This window comes from Rana temporaria, chromosome 4 (genome assembly GCF_905171775.1).
Source record: "Rana temporaria chromosome 4, aRanTem1.1, whole genome shotgun sequence".
Taxonomy (NCBI): domain Eukaryota; kingdom Metazoa; phylum Chordata; class Amphibia; order Anura; family Ranidae; genus Rana; species Rana temporaria.
In genome coordinates, this window is record NC_053492.1 from 88,515,796 (window position 1) to 88,541,664 (window position 25,869).

General features: G+C 43.5%; 2 protein-coding genes across 7 annotated transcripts in view; one reads left to right on the forward strand and one right to left on the reverse strand.

The window, feature by feature from the left end:
- The window catches only part of CPSF3 (cleavage and polyadenylation specific factor 3), a 26,506-nt gene extending 25,131 nt beyond the window's left edge, over positions 1–1,375 (reverse strand). Inside the window, exons 1-2 of the mRNA XM_040348629.1 lie at positions 1,209–1,375; positions 258–321 (exon numbers count right to left, since the gene is read on the reverse strand). Coding sequence (XP_040204563.1) covers positions 258–321; positions 1,209–1,279 — 135 coding nt within the window. The 5' untranslated portion in view covers positions 1,280–1,375. The remainder of the gene's footprint in view (positions 1–257; positions 322–1,208) is intronic.
- Positions 1,374–24,432, forward strand: ITGB1BP1 (integrin subunit beta 1 binding protein 1). 6 transcript variants are annotated; one of them, XM_040348630.1, is made up of 8 exons: positions 1,374–1,476; positions 4,573–4,668; positions 6,331–6,430; positions 9,160–9,238; positions 14,856–14,992; positions 16,531–16,623; positions 19,978–20,127; positions 23,777–24,432. In XM_040348630.1, the coding sequence occupies exons 3-8, from the start codon at positions 6,359–6,361 to the stop codon at positions 23,858–23,860; spliced, it is 615 nt and encodes a 204-aa protein (XP_040204564.1). In that variant the 5' UTR covers positions 1,374–1,476; positions 4,573–4,668; positions 6,331–6,358; the 3' UTR covers positions 23,861–24,432. The 6 variants fall into 6 exon arrangements, with proteins under 6 accessions (XP_040204564.1, XP_040204565.1, XP_040204568.1 ...); XM_040348631.1 differs by having other exon boundaries at positions 4,573–4,634; XM_040348634.1 differs by lacking the exon at positions 4,573–4,668 and having other exon boundaries at positions 1,384–1,476.
- The last annotated feature ends 1,437 nt before the right edge of the window (positions 24,433–25,869 follow it).

Here is a 25,869-nt window from a genome sequence, read left to right on the forward strand (position 1 = left end):
AAAAAAGATCCTTCTTACTCTCTGTGATTAGACTCTGTAGGGGAAATGAGGCCACTGCCTCCCCACAGACAGCAAGGGCAGCCCTGTGCCCACTTTAGAAAGAAAACCAATTGTAAGGCATTAAACACCATTTGTTTAGACACATCTGGAATGCTTTTAGCCGTTTAAACTAAAGGTTCAATAGGGCTTTAAAGAATGGTATGCCATAGACCTCACAATTTTTAAAAACATACAGCCCCCCCAATTATTTTACTTACCATAATTTTTCTTCCTTTGAATTCTAAAATAATACATGATCTTCCAACTTCTTGTCCAGCTCCCCTGTGCAAAAAAAATATATTTAAACAGAAGATATTTGATAAAATAGTGGACAATGACTTATTTGTATATTATGTACTTAGACAGACTAGATCACATTCTAGGGTTGCTTGGTCTAAGGCTGTGTTCTCCAAACTGCGGGCCCAACGACACCAACGATGGGGCAAAATCTCCCTCCCGCTGACACCAACGATGGGGCACAATCTCCCTCCCGCTGACACCAACGATGGGGCACAATTTCCCTCCCGCTGACACCAACGATGGGGCACAATTTCCCTCCCGCTGACACCAACGATGGGGCACAATCTCCCTCCCGCTGACACCACGATGAGGCACAATTTCCCTCCCGCTGACACCAACGATGGGGCACAATCTCCCTCCCACTGACACCAACGATGGGGCACAATCTCTCTCCCACTGACACCAATGATGGGGCACAATTCCTCCCACTTTCTCAAATAATGGGGCACAATTCCTCCCATTGACACAAAGATGGGGCATTGTCTCTCCCGAAGACGTTGGGACCTTTTCTACTCCTAATGGCCACAGTCTGCCCCCACCCCCCAAAGTCTGATGGACAGTAAACTGGCCCACTGTTTAGAAAGTTTAGAGACCCCTGGATTAAGGAATACTAAAACTAGCAAGAACAACGTTCAAGAGTGACACAGTCTGTACAACACAGTCTAGGATACGACTATGCAGTACAGAGCACAGTATTGAAGGGGTAAAGAGCACAGTATTGAGGGTAGAGTCAGTGTACAGAGCACAGTATAGAGGGGTAAAGACTAGAGCACAGTATAGAGGGGTACAGTCAGTGTACAGAGCACCGTATAGAGGGGTAAAGAGCACAGTATTGGGGGTACAGTCAGTACACAGTATGTCGGACATACAGGGGTCTGATAAGAAGCTGGTCGCTCTCCTCCGCCGGGACCGCTCCGTCTGCTTTCCTCTTCACAGACATCTTTTACATTCAGTCAGTTTACCACTCAGTCAGCCTTTCTTCCGCCTGTGTGCTGCTCCTATCAGCTACTTCCGGCGCACTGAGTCCGCACAGTACATGTTCCGCTGTGTCCCTGTATAGATGGTTCCGCTGTGTCCCTGTATAGATGGTTCCGCTGTGTCCCTGTATAAAAGGTTCCGCTGTGTTGAGAATGACAGGTAGGTGATGTCCGGATGGGGGTGTGTAGTGGAGATAGTGGTGTTGGGGGTCTCACACTCTCCCGGTCCCTGGATTGCTCTATTTCCTGTATAGTTTGATTTGAGTGGGTACTGTATACAGATCCCTCCTCCAGTGTCTGGTTGTGTGATCTTTCTGTATACATCATGATGATAGTAGAGAAAATAACTGTCCTTGTCATTCTGTTCATTATGTGTTCTGGAAGTTGTCCCATATGGAGGATGATCAGGGAGTCATTATTCACAGACCTGTAGATTACCATACATGCCTCATTATAATGGTTATATCTGCATCAGGCTGATCCAAAATGACTGGATGGGGGATGGGGATGATTGTAGTATTGTCATTGGGGGTATATCTGTGGCTGTGTAGGGTGGGGTGATTGAAGTCGTGCCGTCTGTGTGTGAACCGGGTCTGGGTCTAAAGTGAAGGAAATCTTGCTTGTCACCAGAATTAGTGTCCCCACTCCCCTAACTCAAAATTAGAGATGTTCTTTCACTTTCGGTAATAACAGGACAAATAGAGAGGGTGAGCACAGAAACCAAAAAAAGTGACAGGGGTTCTAATCCCTCTCCACCCTATTGTGCAAGCTCTATATGTATTTTCTCTTTCCAAGTAAATTTATAGCTAACATGTCATGCTTTAAAATTGCGCACGCTCATGGAATGGCAACAAACTTTGGTACTTACAAATCTGCATAGGCGAAGCTTTATTTTTTTTTACAGGTTACCTGTTTAGAGTTACAAGGAGGTCTAGGGCTAGAATTATTGCTCTTGCTCTGACAATCACGGCGATACCTCACATGTGTGGATTTAACAATGTTTACATATGCGGGCAAGACTTACATATGTGTTCATTTCTGCGCGCAAGCACGGAGGGATGGAGTGCTTTAAAAAAAAAAATCTTTTTTTTTAACTTTTTTATTTTTACACTGTCTTTTATTTTTTTGATCACTTTTATACCTATTGCAAGTAGGGATTGGCCGATTATCGCCTTCCATTTTCTGAAAAATCGGTATCGGCCTCAAACTAGACCGATATTACCGATTATTGCTTCAAGGGGTTTTACCGGGTGATGCCTGGGAGGCTGCAGGCATCACCCCAAGTACCGTTGTTTAAATCGGAAGGACGGCTTTATTGTAATAACAACTGATGCGGCTCAGCAGCTGCTCGGCTGTTATTATAAGCAATGGGAGGGGATGTCCCGCTGCCTTCCGCCACTCGCTCGGGATCTCCCATCCCATCGGGAGGCCCGAGATACAAGCTGGCACATCCGCCGGTCGGGTGCCCCAAGACCCGAACAAAGCCGATGCTTCGCTCAGGTCTCTGATCTAGTAATCCAGAAGCGATGTCGTGACATTCCTTCCCAGATAACTGGCATCTTAAAGGTGCCAGTTTTAAAAAGAAAGTATTAAAAAACGCTGATCTTGACGTTTGGATACTAAGTGCAAAGGAGGGGTTTGGGGTCTTATAGACCCCAGATCTCTCCATAAAGAGTACCTGTCACTGCCTATTACTGTCACAAGGGATGTTTACATTCCTTGTGACAGCAATTACAGTGATTTAAAACATTAAAATGTACAATGACAGTGTAACAAAATAAATATTTAAATTACAAAATATGGGCCAAAAATATTGGCTATTGGCAGGAGAGGTGGCAGAAATATCGGTATCGTATCGGCACCGAAAAAACGATATCGGTTGATCCTTAATTGCAAGAAATGTAAACATCCCTTGTAAAAGAAACACGCATGACCAGTTGTCTTTATTGCGAGATCTGGGGAAGAAGAAAAAAAATCAACATTTTGACTTCAATCATTTGTTTATGCCCGAGAACCGGGAAATGACGTCAGGGGTCATTCCAGTCCTCCAAGGGCATAGAGCCGAGTGGGGGCCATCTTGCCCTCACTTGACCTTCTGCCCAGCAAACGGCCGTACCGGAACGCTTCCGGGTTTACCGACGGCTCCGGTAAGCTCAGATATGTCTGGAAAGTGGCGGAAAGGGGGCACCTATAAAAGTGATCTGCCTGTGTGACCACTTTTATTTTGTAGAGAATCACCCTCCGTAAATAACGATACTGGGGTTATGGCATAACACTGGTATTTAAAGGGGTTGTAAAGGTAAAATTTTTTTTCCCTAAATGGCTTCCTTTACCTTAGTGCAGTCCTCCTTCACTTACCTCATCCTTCCATTTTGCTTTTAAATGTCCTTATTTCTTCTGAGAAATCCTCACTTCCTGTTCTTCTGTCTGTAACTACACACAGTAATGCAAGGCTATCTCTCTGGTGTGGAGTGTCGTGCTCGCCCCCTCCCTTGGACTACAGGAGAGTCAGGACGCTCTCTACGTTGCAGATAGAGAAAGGAGCTGTGTGTTAGTGGGCGTCCTGACTCTCCTGTAGTCCAAGGGAGGGGGCGAGCACGACACTCCACACCAGGGAGAAAGCCTTGCATTACGGTGTGTAGTTACAGACAGAAGAACAGGAAGTGAGGATTTCTCAGAAGACATTTAAAAGCAAAATGGAAGGATGAGGTAAGTGAAGGCGGACTGCACTAAGGTAAAGGAAGCTATTTAGGGAAAAAACATTTTTACCTTTACAACCCCTTTAATGTCAAAGCCATGATGTGTATTCACTATGGGCAGTCGGAAATTAGTTAAAACCAACCAATTGAGTAAAAATCAATCATGGAAACAAGTCCACGTTTATCTTCATTGAAGAGACCCCGTCTCCAGACTATTCTGTTCAACAAAAACAATTCGATGTATTTTATGCAGGTTATTTACCTGTAACATCCTCTCTTTTGTAGACATCCAGGGACTGCTACTGAGCCATTTTAGATATGATGTCAGCAGACCCAGAAAACTTAGAGCTTTTGAGAGGGTGGGGGGAGGGGTGTAGGAGCTGGGCCAGCACAGAGAGAAAAGGTTGTGTTGTGCTAGCTAATTGACTTTTCTGTTTTAGTAAAATTTTCTAGCAACTTCAGAGGCACATTGCAAGTGAATAGAACCAAATGTATGAAATAAAATAAAAAAATGCAGCAGGTAACCATTGAAAATACTTGATTTTCTGTCATTCTAGGCATACCTGTTTTGGACTAGAGATTGGAAGTATTGAAGCAGAAGGGTCAGCATGACAGCCAGGCAAGCAATGCAGCCTTCAGATGTCTCAGAAAAGGTTTCCATTAAGGGAGGGATCCACAACTGACACTCTGATGTTGGGGAACCACACGTCTCTTCTTCCCTAGTGAAACTGCTGTAGTGTAAGGTGGTCGTCTGTAGTCTGCTTTTCTCAAGAAGTGACTAAATTTGTATAAAAAAACCACAACAAAAAAGGCAGGAACCATCCTCATCTTTGATGCAAGCAGTGGGCTGGCACTTGGGAGGAGTTATCTCAACATGTCTTGATGGTCCAATGTCAGTCTGGAGGAGTAAGCATGTCTAAGTAGGATGTATTTGCTTGCAAATCACCATAGGTAACGGCCACATGTGATGGTGAGCCTCTGTGATTGAAAGAACTGACAACCAATGAATGAAAGGGAGGAAGTCTCCACTCAAATTCATCCCAAAGGTGTTCTATCAGGTTTAAGTCAGGACTCTGTGCAGGCCGGTCAAGTTCCTCCACCCCAAACTCGCTCATCCATGTCTTTATGGACCTTGCTTTGTGCACTTTCCAAATCATTTGATGGAGGTGAGGGGGGGGATTGTGATGTTGGGATGTATTTCAAAGATTGACTTGGCCCCTTAGTTAAGGCGTCAGCCTTTGTGGGAACAGCTTGGGGATGGCTCCTTCCTGTTCCAATATGACTGCACCAGTGCACAAAGCAAGGTCCATAAAGACATGGATAAGCGAGTTTGGGGTGAAGGCACTTGACTGGCCTGCACAGAGTCCTGACCTCAACCTGATAGAACACCTTTGGGATGAATTAGAGTGAAGACTGCGACCCAGGCCTTCTCTCCAACATCAGTGCCTGACCTCACAAATGTGCTTCCTAAAAGAATGGTCAGACATTCCTATAGACACACTCCTAAACCTTGTGGACAGCCTTCCCAGAAGATTTAAATCTGTTATAGCTGCAAAGGGTGGGCCAACACAATACTGAACCCTACAGACTAAAGGCCTGTACACACGATCGGATTTTCCGATGGGAATTCTATGATGGTAGACTGTTGTCGGAAAATCCGACCGTTTTCTATGCTCCATCGGACAATTGTCGGATTTCCTGCCACCAAATTTTGGATAGCATGCTTTAAAATTTTCCGACAACAAATGTGTGTTGTCGGATTATCCAATCGTGTGTAGAGAAGTCATTCGGAAAAAAATCCATAGTACAAACACACATGCTCAGAAGCAATGCTAACTATAAAACGACATTAGCAGAAGTTGCCCAAAGGGTGGCGCTAAAGAGCTGAAAAAAAAGTATCGTGTTTGTTGGCCAACAATTCTTTGCCATTTGTATGCAAGACAAGTTTATGGCCAAAAGTCCCATGCTTTGTCCATGGAAAAATCAGATTGTGTGTATCAGGCTTGAGACTGGGATGCCATTAAAGTTCATGTGCGTTTAAAGGCAAATGTCCCAATACTTTTGACAATATAGTGCATATAAATGACATTTCTAGGGTACTGTAGACCATGGGTCTTCAAACTACGGCCCTCCAGGTGTTCAGGAACTACAATTCCCATCATGCCTAGTCATGTCTGTGAATGTCAGAGTTTTGCAATGCCTCATGGGATTTGTAGTTCTGCAACAGCTGGAGGGCCGCAGTTTGAGGATCCCTGCTGTAGACAATGATGAATGGAACAGTTTTCATGAAACATCACCCTGTTCTTCTCCCTCAGGACGCCCGGATGGAATTGAGATAAGAGAATGTTCCGCAAGGGGAAAAAACGACACAGCAGCAGCAGTTCTCAGAGCAGTGAGATCAGTACGAAGAGTAAGGTGTGTACCCTTCATATACCAAAGGAGGTCTGCTACTAGGTCACATCTATTCATGTATATAGGCTTTACTATAGATTTACCTTTACCAGTCAGGTAAACATTGCCTACAACTTGGAAGCTGCTGACTCAGCAGAGGTTATTGGTTGTAGATATGTTTGACATATTTGTATTCATATCTTAACCACTTGCGTACCAGTCTGTACATACCCCTTTAAAACCAGGCCTTTTTTTTTTTTTTTAAGATTTCAGTGCTGTGATAGTTTTCCTGACCATGCTTTAATTCTGTGCCCAAATAAATTTTATTTCACTTTTTTAGCAGTACCAGTCTGCACATACCCCAGACCTTTTGGATTACAGTGCTGTGATAGTTTGCCTGACAATTACCCATTCAATACCAGGATTATTTTTTTAGATTTCGGTGCTGTAATAGTTTGACTGACAACTACTCCATCCTTTAACTCTGTAACCAAATGAACTTTTACATCATTTTTTTTTAAACAGATCTCTCCTTTGATGGTATTTAATAACCACCTTTCTGTTTCTTACTTTATTAGGGAACAAGATCAAACATTTTGAAAAAAAAATAGGTTAAAGCGGGGTTCCAACCACAATTAGCATTTTTTAAATGTATGTCCTTTCATCCTGCGTTTTTATAATATAAATCCGGTCACTTATTTTACAATCCGCCGCCGCTCCGCATAGTTATTCAAAAAAGATAGTTTATAAAACGATGTCCACACCGTTGTCATTTTGCTTGTGGGCATTGTGAAGCCTACAAGTATTTACTTCCTGGAAGTCTTGGATAGGGAGTGATAATTGGGTAGCGCACTGCATCCTGGGAAATGATGACACACATTTCCCAGGAGCATTAGAGGGAGATGATGTCAGGATCATAGGTGATTCCAAAGGCAGATTTCGTGGGACTGCATAGCAACAGGCATTTCCAGATGAGTAAAAAAAAATGTTTATTTTTTTATTTTTTAGGTCTAATAAGAACAATAATGAAAAACATTTTTAATGTGTAGGATAATAAAGGCGAAGGTAATACAGAGACAGGATGGGGATGCGATGTTCAAGAGAGGAGGAGGGGGGTTAAATCATGTTTAAAATACCATCCCTTTATACAATTTAATAAACCCCCATCTTGAATCTGCTGCTGCCTACATCCCTAGGTTTCTCTGTACATATTTCTCCTTCCTCTGTTGTGAGTAAAAGGAAAGGGAGGGTTCTGAAATGTAAACAGTAGTGCTGTTTACATTTGTGATAACTGGGATTAGCTAACACAAGGCACAGAGCCACTCTGATTGGCTCTGTGTATTTTTCCTATGATCTGTCCTGCTTGTTCACAGTGTGATCATAGGTGTTTTTCATATGTTGGGTAAAAGGAATTCACAGCTGGTAAAAGGAATATCTTTTAAAATGTAATGAAACAGATGAAACCATTCATTCAGTGAGCTACTAATGTTATCCAGCAAGCCTGCTATGGTAAAACTGTTTGCATTTTAAAGTTACATTTTTAATTTTACAGTAGATAGTTATCAGCCTCCCAGCTTGGTACTTTAGTTTTTGTCCATGCTTTGCTGTACTGCTCCAGGCCAATTCTGGCTTGCACATGCTTGTTATGGCAGAGCACACACTACAAGCTGCCTGCCACCTACAGCCCGATATAACAGAAACCCACCAATCAGAGTCAAAGCTGCCTTGGAAATTTGAATATGATTGGGCATGCATAAAGCAAGTGGGGTATCGTGCCGCACAGACCTCAGGAAGTACACTCAGTGTTTGCTGCAGGTAATCGCAGAGATTGAGGCTGACTTACTAAAGGAGTAGAGAATCTTCATGAAATAATCTGTAGCTGTGTTCGCTTTAAATACCAAATACCCAAATATGTGCAGATGAAATAAACAAGAATTTTCTTCTCACAAGATCGGATAATTGCGGTGAAGCTACAGTTTATTGTGTGAACTCTTAGTAAATCTGAATTTGCTCTTAAAGGGTTTGTAAAGGAATTTTTTTTTGTTTATCTTAATTGCTTCCTTTACCATAATACAGTGCTGTTTTCATGTCCTCATTGTTCGTTTTTGCTCTCAAGTTGCTGTAATTCTTCTCTGATCTCCACACTTCCTGGTTGTCGGTTTCCTGATAACCACAGTACTGGGAGCTTTCTCTCTGTGGTCACTAACTTCAAGGAGGTGTGATTACTGTGTGTCTAAAACCCCTCAGCACCAATCAGTTTCATTTTCCAAACCATCACTGCCCTGTATTGGCTCTGTACAGCACAGAGGCAGCAAACAACATGCACCAACTAAACTAGAAACTACAGGTACATTATATGATTGATTTTTTATTTATTTTTAATCGTTTTTAAAAGGAATTAGTTAACTATTATGTCTCTATAGCCTGTAAACAGTCATTTCAGCAAAAAATTTTTTTTATTTACAACTCCTTTTAAATACAGTTGCCTTCAGTCAGAATCCACACAGGGTCACTAATGGCGCACTTTCTGTAGACTGTGCTGTGTGACCTTCTGTCTCTCTGTGGCCTGTATCACCTACAAACACACAAACCTCCAAGGTTCCATCTGGTTGTTGGCTGTGAGAATCTTCTCAGTTCTGACATCAGGCTTGTTTTTTTTTCCAAAGCTTACTTCTAAAGTTATGGGTTGCCATTTAATTGGCAGTTAGAATGTACACAGTGACTGTTGTAATGGTAAATGTTATGTCTCCTAGTCTGTAGATTCCAGTCTTGGTGGCCTTTCCAGATCCAGCACAGTGGCTAGCCTGGACACAGATTCTACCAAGAGCTATGGTGAGTTCCTTTCTTAATACTTTTATGCAGTGGAAGCTGGTGCTCCAATTTTTTTTGGGGGGGAGCAAACAAATGAATAAAAAAAAAAAAAACATCAACTGCAGCCTTACTGTGCCCATCAAACGCAGCCACTGTGCCATCAATTGTCGCCACTGTGCCCATCTCTGGGTTGTACTCTGACAACGCCTAAATCTACTCTACAGCTCACTGCTTCAGTTTCCCCACAAATCACTTGTTTACTAACTGATATCAGTATGGATGTCACACAATCTTTTAAAAAAAATAAAATAAAAAATGAGCCCATATTCCTGTGTCGCAGATTTTTCCATCCAGGCCAATAGCACAACTATTAGTGCCTCCCCCCCTTATATAAGGGTAATAAGGGCAGCCATCAGAAATTGCGGGGCCCCTTAGATAGCATTAGGTCTGTTCCCATCCCCCCCCCCCCCCCCAGCCTGACCACCAACACTGCCGTCCCACCGAATCCACCCACTAGCTATGCCACCAAGTCCTTCAGTGCACACACTTTTATTTTAACACTCGTACAACATCATATATGAGAATGCACAGTGTATTATAATTCATCAGTGCTTTTTTCAAGGTTTAACAGTAGGAACATTTATTTTGCCCAAGATAGACATCCCAATCCAGCAGCTATACGCTCGCAGCTGGTCCCAGCTCTTGTGCAGCAGACACGAGGTGTGCACATGCAGAAATTTGCCAGAGGTGGCAGCAATGAGCCCTATGTCAGCTCAATGACACAGAGCAGCACTCATACAGAAAGCCAGCACAGCCACGGAGCTCTCCGGCACCCGCCCCTGCCTTCTCCCATCTGGCTGGGCCCATATAGACACTCGGGTCCCTTACAGGTGTATAGGCTGTACCCCCTGATGGCGGCCCTGGGTGTAATCCTAGACTTGCACCTCTCTTTCTGGCCACACATGCAATTGTTGGCAAATCTTTCCACCTTAAAGCGGAGGTCCACCCTAAAAAAAAAAAATAGCCAAAAAGGCTACAACAAAACAGAAGTGGCTGTTACTAGGCAGATCGTCCTAATCTTCACTTCCTTCTCCGCGGTGGTCTTCTTTCTTCTCCTTGCGCTGCCTCCTGGGAAATGGGGAGCAGTGTCTTCTGGGACCTTGTGTGTGTCCCGGGAGATATCCTTCCATTCACATAGCTCCGCGCGGCTCGCCCATGCGCAGTAGGAAATCGGGCAGTGAAGCCGCAATGCTTCACTTCCTGATTCCCCCACCGAGGATGGCGGCGGGGGGCAGTCGAGACCCGAGCGATTGCTCAGCTTCGGCTTCCAACATCGCAGGCACCCTGGACAGGCAAGTGTCCTTAGGTCAGCAGCTACAGTGTTTGTAGCTGCTGACTTTTAATATTTTTATTTTATTTTTTTAAGCCGGAACTCCGTTTTAACCTCTCCAAAATATGTCCCAAAATATGTCCCAATCCACCCCACAATTCTTAAGAAACCACAGCCCAAAGCTTCTGATTCACTCCCTTGTTACCTTTCACCTTGACTATTGCAGCTCGCTCCTCATTGGCTTACCTCTAGACAAACTTTCCCCCCTTCAGTCTTTCATAAATGCTGCTGTCAGTATAAATCATGCATACTATATATAATACTGACATGCACACAGATAAGCTGATATAAATGTGATCCTTTTCACAGGTATGTCTAAAAAAAAAAAATACTACAAATTCTTTCCTTTAGTAAATTAAATAATTGCACCGTACTGTAGTATATGGCTGTATAGACCACTTTATAAATGTGCATCACCTTACCCTGAAGTACCAATTGACACAGATATTTATTAAAAGGATATAATTAAATGTGTATAAATACTAAAAATGTTTCCTCCTGTCCGTTGTATATGTGGACAATTATTTCAAAATATCAACAAAATAAATGAATGATATATTCCATGTACTTTACTGTTTAACCGATTCCTGAACGCCGCATGCCGATATACGTCGGCAGAATGGCACGGGCAGGCAAATGGGTGTACGTGTACATCCCTTTGAATTTGCCCCCTAGCGGGAGCGAGCGCGGGTCTCGCGAACTCAATGTTCGCCTGCGATTGCAGTGAGGAGGGGGAGATGACTATGTAACTATGTAAACAAGTCATTTCCCTGTTCTGCCTAGACACATGACAGAGATCTACTGCTTCCAGTGATCGGAAGCAGTGATTGCTGTCATGTCAGTTATAGCCCATCCCCCCCACAGTTAGAATCACTCCCTAGGACACATTTAACCCCTTGATCGCCCCCTAGTGTTTAACCCCTTCCCTGCCAGTGTAATTTATACAATTATCAGTGGCTATTTATAGCACGATCTCTGTATAAATGACAATGGTCCCAAAATAACGTCAAAAGTGTCCAATGTGTCCGCCATAATGTCGCTGTCACAATAAAAATCCAGATCGCCACCATTACTAGTAAAAAAATATTATTAATAAAAATGCCATAAATCTATCCCCTATTTTGTAGACGCTATAACTTTTGCGCAAACCAATCAATATACGCTTATTGCGATTTTTTTTTTACCAAAAATATGTAGAAGAATACGTATCGGGCTAAACTGAGGGAAAAAAAATATTTTTTTATATATATTTTTGGGGGATATTTAAAAAGTAAAAAATATTGCTTTTTTTTTCAAAAACGGTCATTCTTTTTTTTGTTTATAGCGCAAAAAATAAAACCTGCAGAGGTGATCAAATACCCCCAAAATAAAGCTCTATTTGTGGTAAAAAAAAAAGGACGTCACTTTTGTTTGGGTACAATGTTGCACGACCGCGCAATTGTCAGCTAAAGCGACGCAGTGCAAAAAAATGCTCTGGTCAGGAAGGGGGTAAATTCTTCCGGGGCTGAAGTGGTTAATGAACTATGAGAAGTGTCCCTTGTAGTACACATAGGGGGAGATTTACGAAAGCCTGGTTCCCACCTATCCAGATTGCAGTTTGCGTATTCCAGGTGCATTTTTCATTTTTCAATACACGCATTTGAGCCATTGAAGTCTATGGAACCAAAAAACAGAAAAAAGTCCCTGGCCCTTTCCATAAAATGCACAGATGTAAACTACATCCATAGGAAACCATGTTAAATGGATTGTAGTGAGTTTCTGCAAAACTGAAAATGCACAAAAAAATCCATAGGTGTGAACCAGACTTAAAACTGGAGTATGCAAAAAAATCTGTTGCAGCTCTGCATAGAAACCAATCAGCTTTCAAGTCTTATTGTGAAAGCTTAACGTGTTACTAAACCCAGTGTTATGAAAATCTGTGCCAACAGCTTATAAATCTTCTTTTTGCATTAAAATACTGCCACTATATACCCTTTTGGCTGATCTGTTTAAACTGCACAGTTTCTCCAGTGCTGAGAGTTCGGGTAGGAGGAGATTTTCACTACAGCCTGTATACACGCCCACATGTGTGATGCAAATATCATGTGACCTGGCTAGTTCAGCTCAACAAGGAAATATTCTCTACAGCATTAAAGTGGTTGTACACCCTGTAAAACTACTTTTCCCTACAGGTAAGCCTATAATAAGGCTTACCTGTAGGTACTGGAATTATTTCCTAAACCTCTACAGTTTAGGAGATATTCGCCATATACGCCAGCACCGACATAATCGGCGCATGCGCACTGAAGAAAGGGCACAATCCGTGCCTTTTTTTATGGTGCTTGTGCCGTGACCGTCTGCTCCCGCGCGCATGCTGTTTAGATAGACAGACCATCCAGCCAATAGCAGAGCCGGTGTCCACGCCCCCGGAAGGAAGAGGGATTGAAGATGGACACGATTAGACAGCGGGGACATCGCAGGCTTCTTCTGTAAGTGGCACATAGTGGGCTAGTATGCGATTCATACTAGACCATTATGCTTTTACATTGCAGGGAACAAAGAGGAAGTAAAAACCCATCAGGGTTTACTTCCTCTTTAACCACTTGAGACCCGCGCTATTGACAAAAGACGTCAACAGCGCGGCTCTCAAGTGCCAAGTGGACGTCTTTTTAAAAGCATTACCCGCGCGCGCCACTGGGTGGCGCGCAGCGGGTAAACACTGTCCCGGCGCATCGCTGAAGAGCCGATGCGTGTACCTGGCGGCCGCGATGTCCGCCGGGTACACGCGATCGGCGGTGACACAGCAGGTGACAGCAGGGACGTGAAGCTCTGTGTGTAAACACAGATCTCCACGTGCTGTCAGAGGAGAGGAGACCGATCTGTGTCCCTTGTACATAGGTTACCTCCCCCAGTCAGCCCCCTCCCCCCACACAGTTAGAACACACCCAGGGAATACATTTAACCCCTTCCTCACCCCCTAGTGTTAACTCCTTCCCTGCCAGTCACATCTATACAGTAATTAGTGCATTTTTATAGCACTGATCGATGTATAAATGTGAATGGTCCCAAATTTGTGTCAAGTGTCCGATATGTCTGCCGCAATATCGCAGTCCCAATAAAAATCGCAGATCGCCGCCATTACTAGTAAAAAAAAAAAATCGTAAAAAAAAATCATAATTCTGTCCCCTATTTTGTAGGCGCTATAACTTTTGCGCAAACCAGTCGCTTATTGCGATTTTTTTTTTTTTACAAGAATACGTAGAAAAATATGTATCGACCTTAACTGAGAGAAAAAATAGTTTTTAAAAAAAAAAATGGGATATTTATTATAGCAACAAGTAAAAAATATATATATTTTTTTTAAATTGTCGCTCTTTTTTTGTTTATAGCGCAAAAAATAAAAACCGCAGAGGTGATCAAATACCACCAAAAAAAAGCTCTATTTGTGGGGAAAAAGGGACGTCAATTTTGTTTGGGAGACACGTCGCACGACCGCGCAAATGTCAGTTAAAGCGACGCAGTGTCGGAAGCTGAAATTTTGCCTGGGCACGAAGGGGGTTTATGTGCCCAGTAAGCAAGTAGTTAAAGACAGAACTGAGCATGTGCGGGTTGGCTACCCTGCCTGTGTTAGCTGGCCTTCCCCAGATAGACAGTACAGGAGGGAATGATCTGTGCATACAGGATAAAACAGACTTTTTACACAATAGATGATTAACCCCTTAAATTCCACAGTGAGTATAACAAGCATGCTATGCTGCATATACAGACTGATTTTTACTGTTGTGGGTTTAGTAACACTTTAATTGAACACGCTGATTGGCTACCGTGCACGGCTGCACCAGATTGTACACTATGCAGTTTTAGTAAGTCTCCCCTATTGCATTGCATATGAGGGTGTGTAGTTTTATTATAGGAACAGGTTCTATATACTCCATCATATTCTACTGGCTGTGTAAATGAATATAAATGATCACTGTTGGGAGAAATTCAGGCTGGTATTTGCTCTGCTTTGATGTATATGTTTAATCATTTCCGGTCTAAGCTTTCCTTCCCACCCCTAACATTGCTGAGTATAGATGTACATATCTTACAAAACAAGCAGACAGGAAGTGCACTTCCTCTCATCTCTACAGAGGTTGTTCTGTAACCCGCGATGCAGACCGTCCAAGACAAGACCGCGTCACACAATAGAAGTAACTGAGAATTATTACTGAGTACTGTACTAATGATCCTTCCACCCTTCATCTCTTTCCTGTCTGCTGCCCACAGGACAAACCACCGGTAATTCTGATCCGTGTGCCGAGTTCAGAGTGAAGTATGTGGGATCCATTGAAAGAGTGCAGCCCGAGGAGAACAAACCTCTACAGGGGCCTTTGGATCTCATCAATTACATTGATGTTGCACAGGTAATGAACTGACCAATTGAAGGAGACGGAAAGCAAGAAAAGGTGCCAGAGAGGGGATGGTATGCGTGAGGATATGATGAAACTTAAAGGGGTTGTAAAGGTAAAATTTATTTTTTCCTAAATAGCCTCCTTTACCTTAGTGCAGTCCTCCTTCACTTGCCTCATCCTTCCATTTTGCTTTTAAATGTCCTTATTTCTTCTGAGAAATCCTCACTTCCTGTTCTTCTGTCTGTAACTCCACACAGTAATGCGAGGGTTTCTCCCTGGTGTGGAGTGTCGTCCTTGCCCCCTCCCTTGGACTACTGGAGAGTCAGGACGCTCTATACATTGCAGATAGAGAAAGGAGCTGTGTGTTAGTGGGCGTCCTGACTCTCCTGTAGTCCAAGGGAGGGGGCGAGCACTACACTCCACACCAGGGAGAAATCCTTGCATTACTGTGTGGAGTTACAGACAGAAGAACAGGAAGTGAGGATTTCTCAGAAGAAATAAGGACATTTAAAAGCAAAATGGAAGGATGAGGTAAGTGAAGGAGGACTGCACTAAGGTAAAGGAAGCTATTTAGGGAAGAAAAAATTGTACCTTTACAACCCCTTTAGGGAGCACATGTATTAACAAGGAGAAGGTGTATAGGGAAAAATGTATTATTACAAAAGATTTATCTAGCGCCAACAGTTTGCACAGTGCTTTTTTTTTTTGGAAGTTTGATGTCTGTCTGACTTGAAGTGTCTGAAAAAACAATGAAATTTCTATTATTTGTACGCTTTTGGTCTGGTAAATATACCATTGAAAGGGTTTTGTTGGATACGTTCGATAAGTGCCAAAAATACATGTTACACAAAGAGGACTTATTGAGGAGATCTGGCTGGGGGGGGCAGGGGGGGTGATGAGTAAAGGGCTGTGTTCTTTGTAATCCATCAGAAATGATGCAGGTGCAAAGTTAGCAATATGAGATGTGATAACCACCTGCAAAAATAATTCATTTTGAAACTGGAAGTGAAGATTTTAATTTGGATAGTTGATAAAATGATAGCATATTTGTGAAAATAAAGCCTCGTACACACGATCGGATTTTCCGCAGGCAAAGCGTCAGACTTTTGTCCGAAGGGCGTTGGCCAGGAACTTGTCTTGCATACAAAACGGCACACTATTGTCAGCCAACAAACACAAACGTAGTGACGTAATTTGTGAAATTTCAGCTCTTGAGCGCCACCCTTTGGGCACCTTCTGCTAATGTCGCGTTTGGTGAGCATTGATTCCGAGCATGCGTGTTTGTACTTTGGACGTTTGTCTGATGGACTACACACAATTGGAAAATCTGACAACAGACCGTTGTCCACGGAAAATTTATAAGCCTGTCATCCAACATTTGTCGGTGGAAAATCTGACAACAATTGTCTGATGGAGCGTACAAACGGTCGGATTTTCGGCCAACATCCAATCATGTGTACGAGGCTTTAGAATTCATCACGTACCTGCTCAGTTTAGAGAAATGAAATCTGCAGTCATCTTTGAATAATGTTTCTATTATCCTTTTTCAGCAAGATGGAAAACTTCCCTTTGTACCCTCAGATGAAGACTTCATCATGGTTGTCTCAAAATATGGTGTTAAAGTAACTACCTCTGATCAGTATGTAAGTAGCATGCCTTTATTGTCTTTTTTCTTTTACAGTCACATTTGGTTTGTCACATTTAGTATTATATACTGTAAAGCCTCGTACACACGTACGGGATTCCCGGCGGTAAAAAGTCTGCCGGGAAAACCAAAGACCTGCTCGGTGACTTTTTCCCCCTACACACGACCGGGCAGGAAAACTGCCATGAGAGCTTTGGTCGGGAATCCAGGAATCCAGATCTCCAGGTGTGTATGTTGTAATCAGTAAATAAACATATGATTAGGTGTAGCTGTACTCTTATTATAAAGCAGGTACAGTTGAACCTCGGATTACTAGCATAATCTGTTCCAGGAGAATGCTCGTAATCCAAAGTAACTCACATATCAAAGAGTTTTCCCATTGAAGTGAATGGAAACGAAAATAATTTGTTCCGCATTGACTTCAATGGGATGCAATACCGCATGCGGTCAGAGGCGGGGGGCGCCAGAGAGCGCCGAAAAGGCCCGAGGACACTTCGGCTTGTTTACTGCGCCCCCATACCTCAGGCCAAATGAGGTACTGCAGGCCAATGTTTGGCTTTTCTTGACTCCTGCGCCCCCGTACCTCAGGCCAAATTAGGTACTGCAGGCCTATTTTCGGCTCTTCTTGGCTTATGCGCCCCCAGTGTACCTCAGGCCAAATGAGGTTCTGCAGGCCTATTTAGCTTGAATTCTGCTAGTCTTGCGAGTCAACACTCGCAAACAGAGTCAGAATTAAAAAAAAAAAAAGTTGCTCGCAAATGAAAACGCTCTCAAACCAAGTTACTTTTAAACCAAGGTTCCACTGTATGTTAGCCAGGTCTCCATTCCATTCAAAAAAAGGAAAATAAGTTTTTTAATTTGAGTACAGCTATGAAAGATTATAGAGAGAGAGGAAAACCTCAGGAAGGGAGCATGAACATTTTTTTTTTATTATTAAATTCTTTTTATGTAAAACTTTCAGAATTACATACAAAGTAACCATACAGAGAGAAAAAAAAGAACAAAAAAAATGGGCATGTTTTAATTAGAATATACTGTAGATGTGTATTACTAGCTGTGAAAAAAATAAATAGGGAACAAGACTATTATAAAATGGTGAAAACAAAGAAGTGCTAAAAAGGGAAGGAGGGTCAAGACTTACTACTGGGAATAGATGAAGAATAGTTTACAATGTACCAGGGTGGATTTGATTTAAATCAATAGTAAAAAGGCTTGATTTAAATCATAATTTTTAAAAGAGCAACTGTCATCTCTATCTTGCAGCGGCTCCTCTGACCCGCTGTTGACTCACCGACAGTCCCTTTAATGGGATGGCTAGTAATGCGGTGACACAACAAGGCGAGGAACGTGGTGGCAGCAGGTGAGTGGATGCCCGCTAACAGGCACTGCCATGATGGATCTTAAATGACAGGTGCTCTTTAAAGTGGAGTTCCACCCACAATTGGAACTTCCGCTTAAACCACTCCATATTTGGCATGTCATTTTTATTTTGGGGGGAGGGGGCTTCAGTAGGAGTGGGACTTCCTGTCCCACTTCCTCCTTCCGTCCAGGGACCACTTAGGCAATACGTCATATGGCCTACGGCGGCCCCTCCCTGTAGGCGATCGCCTGGGACACGTGACAGGTCCCAGGCGATCGCCTGACCACTCGCAGAGCGCTGCTCGCGCATTCCCAGCGAGTGCCCGGCCGTGAAGCCGCTGTCACGGCCGGGTGCCCACAGTGTGAATGGAGGCGCCGGCGGAAAGAGGGGGGGGGGGGGAGAGGAGCGTAGCGCCGCTGGATCGTGGAGCAGGTAAGTGTCTGTTTATTAAAAGCCAGCAGCTACACTTTTTGTAGCTGCTGACTTTTAATAAACATAACAAAAGCCTGGAACTCCCCTTTAAATGTAAGGACTGATTCTTGCTGGTATTTAGAATCTTTAATATTTGCAAACAAAACAAAGGTTTCCTATTTAGATTACTAAGCTGCCAGGTTAGTGAACCCGTGATATCAGAACCGATTCATACAGTTTTTATTGTACATATATTTGCAAAACAATGGGATAAAGAAACACTCCTGAAGGTTTATCTCATGGGCACTGTGTAATCGTATGAATGCAGTGCATGTTATCTCAACTTGCGTTGGATTCATTGAATGAGTTTACCAAAAATGTAAATATTGCAGAATATTCAGCCTCATGCTACATAACTAAGCTCCATTTCATGCTGAATAAACAAAATTGTTAAAATATCTTAAATAGAAAACGATCTTTAGATCGATTTTTACTCCAAAAGCATTTTATTAAAATAAATTTGATAAACAAAAATCGATTGAAATAAAAAAAATATTATTTATTTTTATAAAACAAACATTGTTGTATATCCACCCTGCAATGTACAATGTCTGAAAACATCTAGTCCATCATATTACAACACTGTGGGCCAGATTCAAGAAGCAATTGCGCCCGTGTAACCATAGGTTACACGGCGCAATTGCTTACTTGCTCCGGCGTAGCGAATGCTCCTGATTCAGGAACATTGCTACGCCGACTGCAGCCTAAAATCTGCGCGGCATAAGGCTCTTATGCCACGCAGATTTTAGGCTGCATTCTAGCGAAAACCGCTAGGGGGCGCTCCCATTGTGATCTGTGTATAGTATGCAAATTGCATACTAACACCGATTCACAAACTTGCGCGGGCCCTGCGTACGAAATTACGTAATTTGCGTATGTCGGGTTTCGCGTAACGTTACACATCCTAATAGCAGGCGCAGCCAATGCTATAGGGTGGCCACGTTCCCGCGTCGCGACGTTCAAATTTTACGTCGTTTGCGTAAGTGGATCGTGAATGGCGCTGGACGCCATTCACGTTCACTTTGAAGCAAATGACGTCCTTGCGACGTCATTTGCCGCAATGCATGTCGGGAAAGTTTCCCGACGGAGCATGCGCCCCCGGCGGGATCATTTACATTAGGCGCCCTCACGCCGGGCAAGTTAACACAGCGCCCCCGCAATTTACAGAGCTTCTGCTCCGTGAATCGCGGGCAGCGCAGAAAATTTGCGCAGGGCAAAAACGCTGCCCTGTGCCTGTGTAAGAAAGTCGCAGATTCTTACTGAATCTGGGCCTGAGTCTTTTAACAATCTACTAAAGTTTTACTGAAGAATACCTGTCAGAACAAACCGCACGGGAACTGTCAAATCCAATTGGCAACCAATTCAATTCCAGCAGAACTTTTCTAGTGCAGCTTAGAAAATGATAGCTGCTATCTGATTGGTTGTCACAGGCAACGCCTTCACTTTTTCCCTCTAGCAGCTGTATTTCCTTGGTAATTTCTGAAGATGTATCATGTTTTTTGTTATATTTCCCCAATTCAGGATGTGTTACACAGGCACCCCCTCTATCTCATTGTGTCCATGGTGTGCTACGATGATGGACTGGTGGCAGGAAAGAGCTTGTTGGCCCTGAAGACCAAAGATGCCAGCGAGGAGCAGTATAGCCTGTGGGTGTATCAGTGCAGCACTCTGGTAAGTAATTCTACAAATAGTCTGAAGCACTTTTGAGTGGTAGGAATCGCCACACGAATCACCACACCAGTCCATGAACACAGTCCAGGCAATCACAGTTCTATAGTGCTTCTTTTTCACCTAAATCTCCCCCACCCCTTAAGCATAGTATCTGTATTAACCACTTAAGACCCGGACCAATATGCAGGTAAAGGACCTGGCCAGTTTTTGCGATTTGGCACTGCATCGCTTTAACTGACAATTGAGCGGTCGTGCGACGTGGCTCCCAAACAAAATTGGCGTCCTATTTTTTTCCCACAAATAGAGCATTCTTTCGGTGGTATTTGATCACCTCTGCGGTTTTTATTTTTTGCGCTATAAACAAAAATAGAGCGACAATTTTGAAAAAAAATCAATAGTTTTTACTTTTTGCTGTAATAAATATCCCCCAAAAATATATAAAAAAACATTTATTTTTCTCAGTTTAGGCCGATATGTATTCTTCTACCTATTTTTGGTAAAAAAAAAAAAATCGCAATAAGCGTTTAACGATTGGTTTCTTGCAAAATGTATAGCATTTACAAAATAGGGGATAGTTTTATGGAATTTGTATTTATATATATTTTTTTTACTACTAATAGCAGCGATTAGCGATTTTTTTTCGTGACTGCGACATTATGGCGGACAATTTTGACACATTTTTGGGACCATTGTCATTTTTACAGCAAAAAATGCTATAAAAATGCATTATATACTGTGAAATTTACAGTGCAGTTAACCACTAGGGGGCGCTGTAGGGGTTATGTGTGACCTCATATGTGTTTCTAACTGTAGGGGGGCGGGGCTGGACATGTGACATCACTGATCGCCTTTCCCTATATCAGGGAACAGACGATCAGTGACGGCACCACTGTGAAGAACGGGGAAGGTGTGTTTACACACACCCTTCCCCGTTCTTCAGCTCCTGTGACCGATCGAGGGACACCGGCAGCGATCGGGTCTGCGGGTCCCACGGCTGCGGTCACGGAGCTTAGGACCGGGTCGTGGGCGCGCGACCCACGGCTGGGCACTTAAAGAGGACGTACAGGTACGTGCCTGTGCCCAGCCGTGCCATTCTGCCGACGTAAATGAGTAGGAGGCGACCCACTGTATATATACGTCCACAGAATGGCACAGCTGGGCAGATGGACGTACCGGCACGTCCTGTACATCTACCCAGCCGTGGGTCGCGGGCCCGTGACCCGGTCCGAAGCTGCGGACCCGATTGCCGCTGGGGTCCCGCAATCGGTCCCCGGAACTGAAGAACGGGGAGAGCCGCGTGTAAACACAGCTTCCCTGTGCTTCACTGTGGCAGCTGCATTGATCGTGTCATCCCCTTTATAGGGAGACACAATCGATGACGTCACTCCTACAGCCACACCCCCTACAGTTGTAAACACACATTAGGTGAAACATAACCACAGGGGGCGCTGAAGGGGTTAACTCCCAAACTGCAACTGTCATTTCCACAATAAAGAATGCATTTTAAATGCATTTTTTGCTGTGAAAATGACAATGGTCCCAAAAATGTGTCAAAATTGTGTGAAGTGTCCGCCATAATGTCGCAGTCACAACAAAAATCGCTGATCACCGCCATTAGTAGTAAAAAAAAAAAAAAAAAAATTAATAAAAATGCAATAAAACTATCCCCTATTTTGTAAACGCTATAAATTTTGCGCAAACCAACCGATAAACGCTTTTTTTTTTTTTTTACCAAAAATATGTAGGATACGTATCGGCCTAAACTGAGGAAAAAAATAATTGTTTTATATATTTTTGGAGGATATTTATTATAGTAAAAAATATTGAATTATTTTCAAAATTGTCACTCTATTTTTGTTTATAGCACAAAAAATAAAAACCGCAGAAGTGATCAAATACCACCAAAAGAAAGCTCTATTTGTGGGGAAAAAAGGACGCTAATTTTGTTTGGGAGCCACGTCGCACGACCGCGCAATTGTCAGTTAAAGCGACGCAGTCCCGAATCGCAAAAAGGGGCCTGGTCCTTTACCTGCATTTTGGTCCGGGCTTAAGTGGTTACAAATGGGTCCAAACGGCCTCTATACTGTATATCAGAGTTTTGTGACACACAGGTTTATTTACTAAAACTGGAGAATGCAAAATCTAATGCAGCTCTGCATAGAAACCAATCAACTTTTAGTTTTTTTTTGTCAAAGCCTAATTGTGCAAGCTGAAGTTAGAAGCCGATTGGCTACCAGGCACAGCTACACCAGATTTTGCACTCTCCAGTTTTAGTAAATCAACCCCAATGGTATCCATGGGCCATTTCTCTTGTTCATTTGCCGATCAGGAGCTTCTCTGTCCCCCTGCCTCTGGGCACTCACCGAGCAGGCCTGGATTGCCCCATGGTTCTGCATAACTGGCTAGATGCTGGAGTCCTATTGCTGGCCCATTATTCCCCTTCCTGTAAATCTTAAAATTTTGAAGGCATCGGGAAACAAACTTGGGATAGTTATAGATCTTGGATGTTAATCGCCTTTCTGATCACAAGCTTTGCAAAAAGCAATTTTTAGTAATATATATACATGGATGGCCTTAGCGGAAAACCCCTCTGAAAATGCTAGCTGTCTGGCTATTGTGACAATCCATTAGCTTTGGTACTTATAGCAGACCTTCACTCTGACTGTATGTACAAAGAACTTTTTTCCACTACTATTCTAGTCTGCTCTGTCCCGTCTCCTTTTTCGGCTGGGCAAGACAGACGTGTCCCTGTTCTTACTGCCCATGGGGATATCCTTGTCACATATCCTAGGAGGCTGCAGTGGCAGGAACACACAGCAGCCGGAGGGGGCAGACCTGGTTGTGCATCATGGGGGGGGCATCACTGCAAGAACCTAATAGACACAGCCAGCTGGCTGATGATGTAGGAAGAGAAGATGGCAGTGCAGGACCCTGCATGTGTTGGTGGATCACAGCAGACAACGCTGAATCACTGGAGAGGTAGGTTTATTTAGGATACCACCGGGGCCGATCCTAGGGTCACAGGCAGCTGGGGTGCAGAAATATTTCTGGTGCCCCCACATGGGCGTGGTCATTTTTACTAACTCCTCCCGTTTACAAATGTTTCTATGGCAATGACTCAACCACAGAGATGCTCCCCCACAAAGTCTTCATTAATCTGGGATCCTTACGTGATCTCTTAACAATAAACAAAATACAGGAAGAGAAGCAGAGTACTTTATTGGGACCTGGAGAGGGGCCTCTCTGATGGACACAGAGAGGGCTTCTGTTAGAAAGACCCCCAGACATACTACAGACATGATACAGGAGACAGTCAGAGACTGCAGACATAGTACAGGAGATGGTCAGAGACTGCACACATTGTAAAGGAGATGGTCAGAGACACAAACAAGGAGAAAAGGAGGGAGCGGAGAACTCTGCCACTTTGGCGCCCCCACCTCTGCAGGCGCCTGGGTGCAAAGCACCCGGTGCACCCTGCCTAGGATCGGCTCTGGATACCACAGCAAAAGAGGCAAATGGGGGGGGGGGGGGAGAAACACATGCACGGAGGTATGTATAGTATTTGTGTCCTTTAGATCTGTTTAGTATGCTGTAAGTGTAGGAGTGTATGTTAATGACACTAATGTGCTCCATTGTTTCCACTATACAGGAACACGCACAGGCCATCTGTAAGATTCTCTCCACAGCCTTTGACTCTGTTCTCACCGAAAAGACTCGAGTGCCAGCAGAATAATCCTCTTCTGCGCTCACCAAATGTGCCTTCTGTCCAGAGACGCCTTCCCACCTTCATCAAGGCAGATCCCTACTGAGAATATCAGACACATGTACATTCTATATATGACAAAGCTTGGTCTGTTACTATAATCCAGTAACACCAATGGACTAATAACATGGGAGTAGAATTGTCAATACACATTGACGAAAGGTACACTCACTGCATGTACGAATGAAATCACACAGGTACGATGGAAGATCTTTATCCTGGGATCATACCGCCATTTTATATACACAGGGAATGGACTGTATGCTCATTTTGGGAGGCCTTAGACTTTCACTTTTCACATTTATAGGTACATTTTTGCTGCTCTGATTATTCTAGTGGACACAGTGTATTTATTTATATATTCGTATTATATATATATATAGTACTGATAAAAGGTAGAGTTGGAAGGTATAATCCAGCAGCAACAGATATTTCAGTTATGAGTGGTTAAAGGAGAGTTACATCATCTGCTACCTTTATTATATGTCACAGGCTGCAGTTCATTGCAAAGGCTTGTGTTTTTTTTTTTTTTTTTTAAATAACAAACATGTTATACTTACCTCCTCTGTGCAGTTGGTTTTGCACAGAGCAGCCCAGATCCTCCTGTTCTCGGGTCCCTCTTTGCTGCTTTAAGTCCCTCCCTCCTTTGAGTGCCCCTCAGCCAGCAGGTTGCTACAGGGGGTCACCCAAGCTGAGTCAGAGGTCTGTGTATCCATTCAGACACAGAGCCCTGACCTGGCCCCCCCCCTATTGGCTGACTGACTTTGATTGACAGCTGCGGGAGCCAATAGCGCCACTGCTCTGTCTCAAATCAGGAGGCGTGTACTGGATGGCTGAGGGGATCATCGACCTAGTTCGAGAGAGAAGGCGCTCAGGTAGGTAATCAGGGGGTTCTGGGGAGGCTGCTACACACAAAAGGTTTTTTATGTTAATGCATTAAGATAAAAAAAAAAACTGCCTTTAAGGGAGGATGTGGCCCTTGTAATGGATGTTTAATTAACAAGTCACATCCAGTGGGAGGAGCTAGGGGGTAATAGATGGAAATCTTTATATACACTAAATTACCAAAAGTATTAGAACACCTGCGTTTACACACACATGAACTTTAATGGCATCCCAGTCTTAGTCTGTAGGGTTCAATATTGAGTTGGCCCATCCTTTGCAGCTATAACAGCTTCAACTCTTCTGGGAAGGCTGTCTACAAAGTTTAGGAGTGTGTCTATGGGAATGTTTGACCATTCTTCCCGAAGCGATTTGTTAGGTCAGGCACTGAGATGGATGAGAAGGCCTGGCCTGCAATTTCTGCTCTTATTCATCCCAAAGGTGTTCATTGGGTTGATGTCAGGACTCTGTGCGTCCCAGTCAAGTTCCTCCACCCTAAACTTGCTCATCCATGTCTTTATGGACCTTGTTTATGCACTGGTGCGCAGTCATGTTGGAACAGGAAGAGGCCATCGCCAAACTGTTCCCACAAAGTTGGGAGCATGAAATTGTCCCAAATGTCTTGGTATGCCGATGCCTTAAGCCGCGTACACACGGTCGATCCATCCGATGAGAATGGTCCGACGGACCGTGTTCATCGGTTCACTGCTGAAGCAGACTGATGGTCTGATGTGCGTACACACCATCGTTCCAAAAACCGATCGGGTCAGAACACGGTGACGTAAAACACACGACATGCTGAAAAAAACTACGTTCAATGCTTCCAAGCATGCGTCGACTTGATTCTGAGCATGCGCGGGTTTTGAACCAATGCTTTTGTGTACGACCCATCGGTCAGCGGTCCATCGGTTCGATTTTAAAGCAAGTTCTCTAATTTGTCCGAAGAACAAAAGAACGATACGGCGTACACACGGACGGTTTGGACCGATGAAACTGAACTTCGGTCCGTTTTCATCAGTTTGGTCCGATGGTGTGTACGCCTTAAGCATTTCTTTCACTGGAACAAACTAACTGGCCCAACCCCTGAAAACCAACCC

Excerpts from the sequence above, each read along its gene's own strand:
- ITGB1BP1 (XM_040348630.1), top strand. The coding sequence starts at position 6,359 with ATGTTCCGCAAGGGGAAAAAACGACACAGCAGCAGCAGTTCTCAGAGC. Across the intron at positions 6,431-9,159 it reads AGATCAGTACGAAGAGTAAG|TCTGTAGATTCCAGTCTTGG; the intron begins GTGTGTACCCTT and ends TATGTCTCCTAG. Across the intron at positions 14,993-16,530 it reads ATTACATTGATGTTGCACAG|CAAGATGGAAAACTTCCCTT; the intron begins GTAATGAACTGA and ends ATCCTTTTTCAG.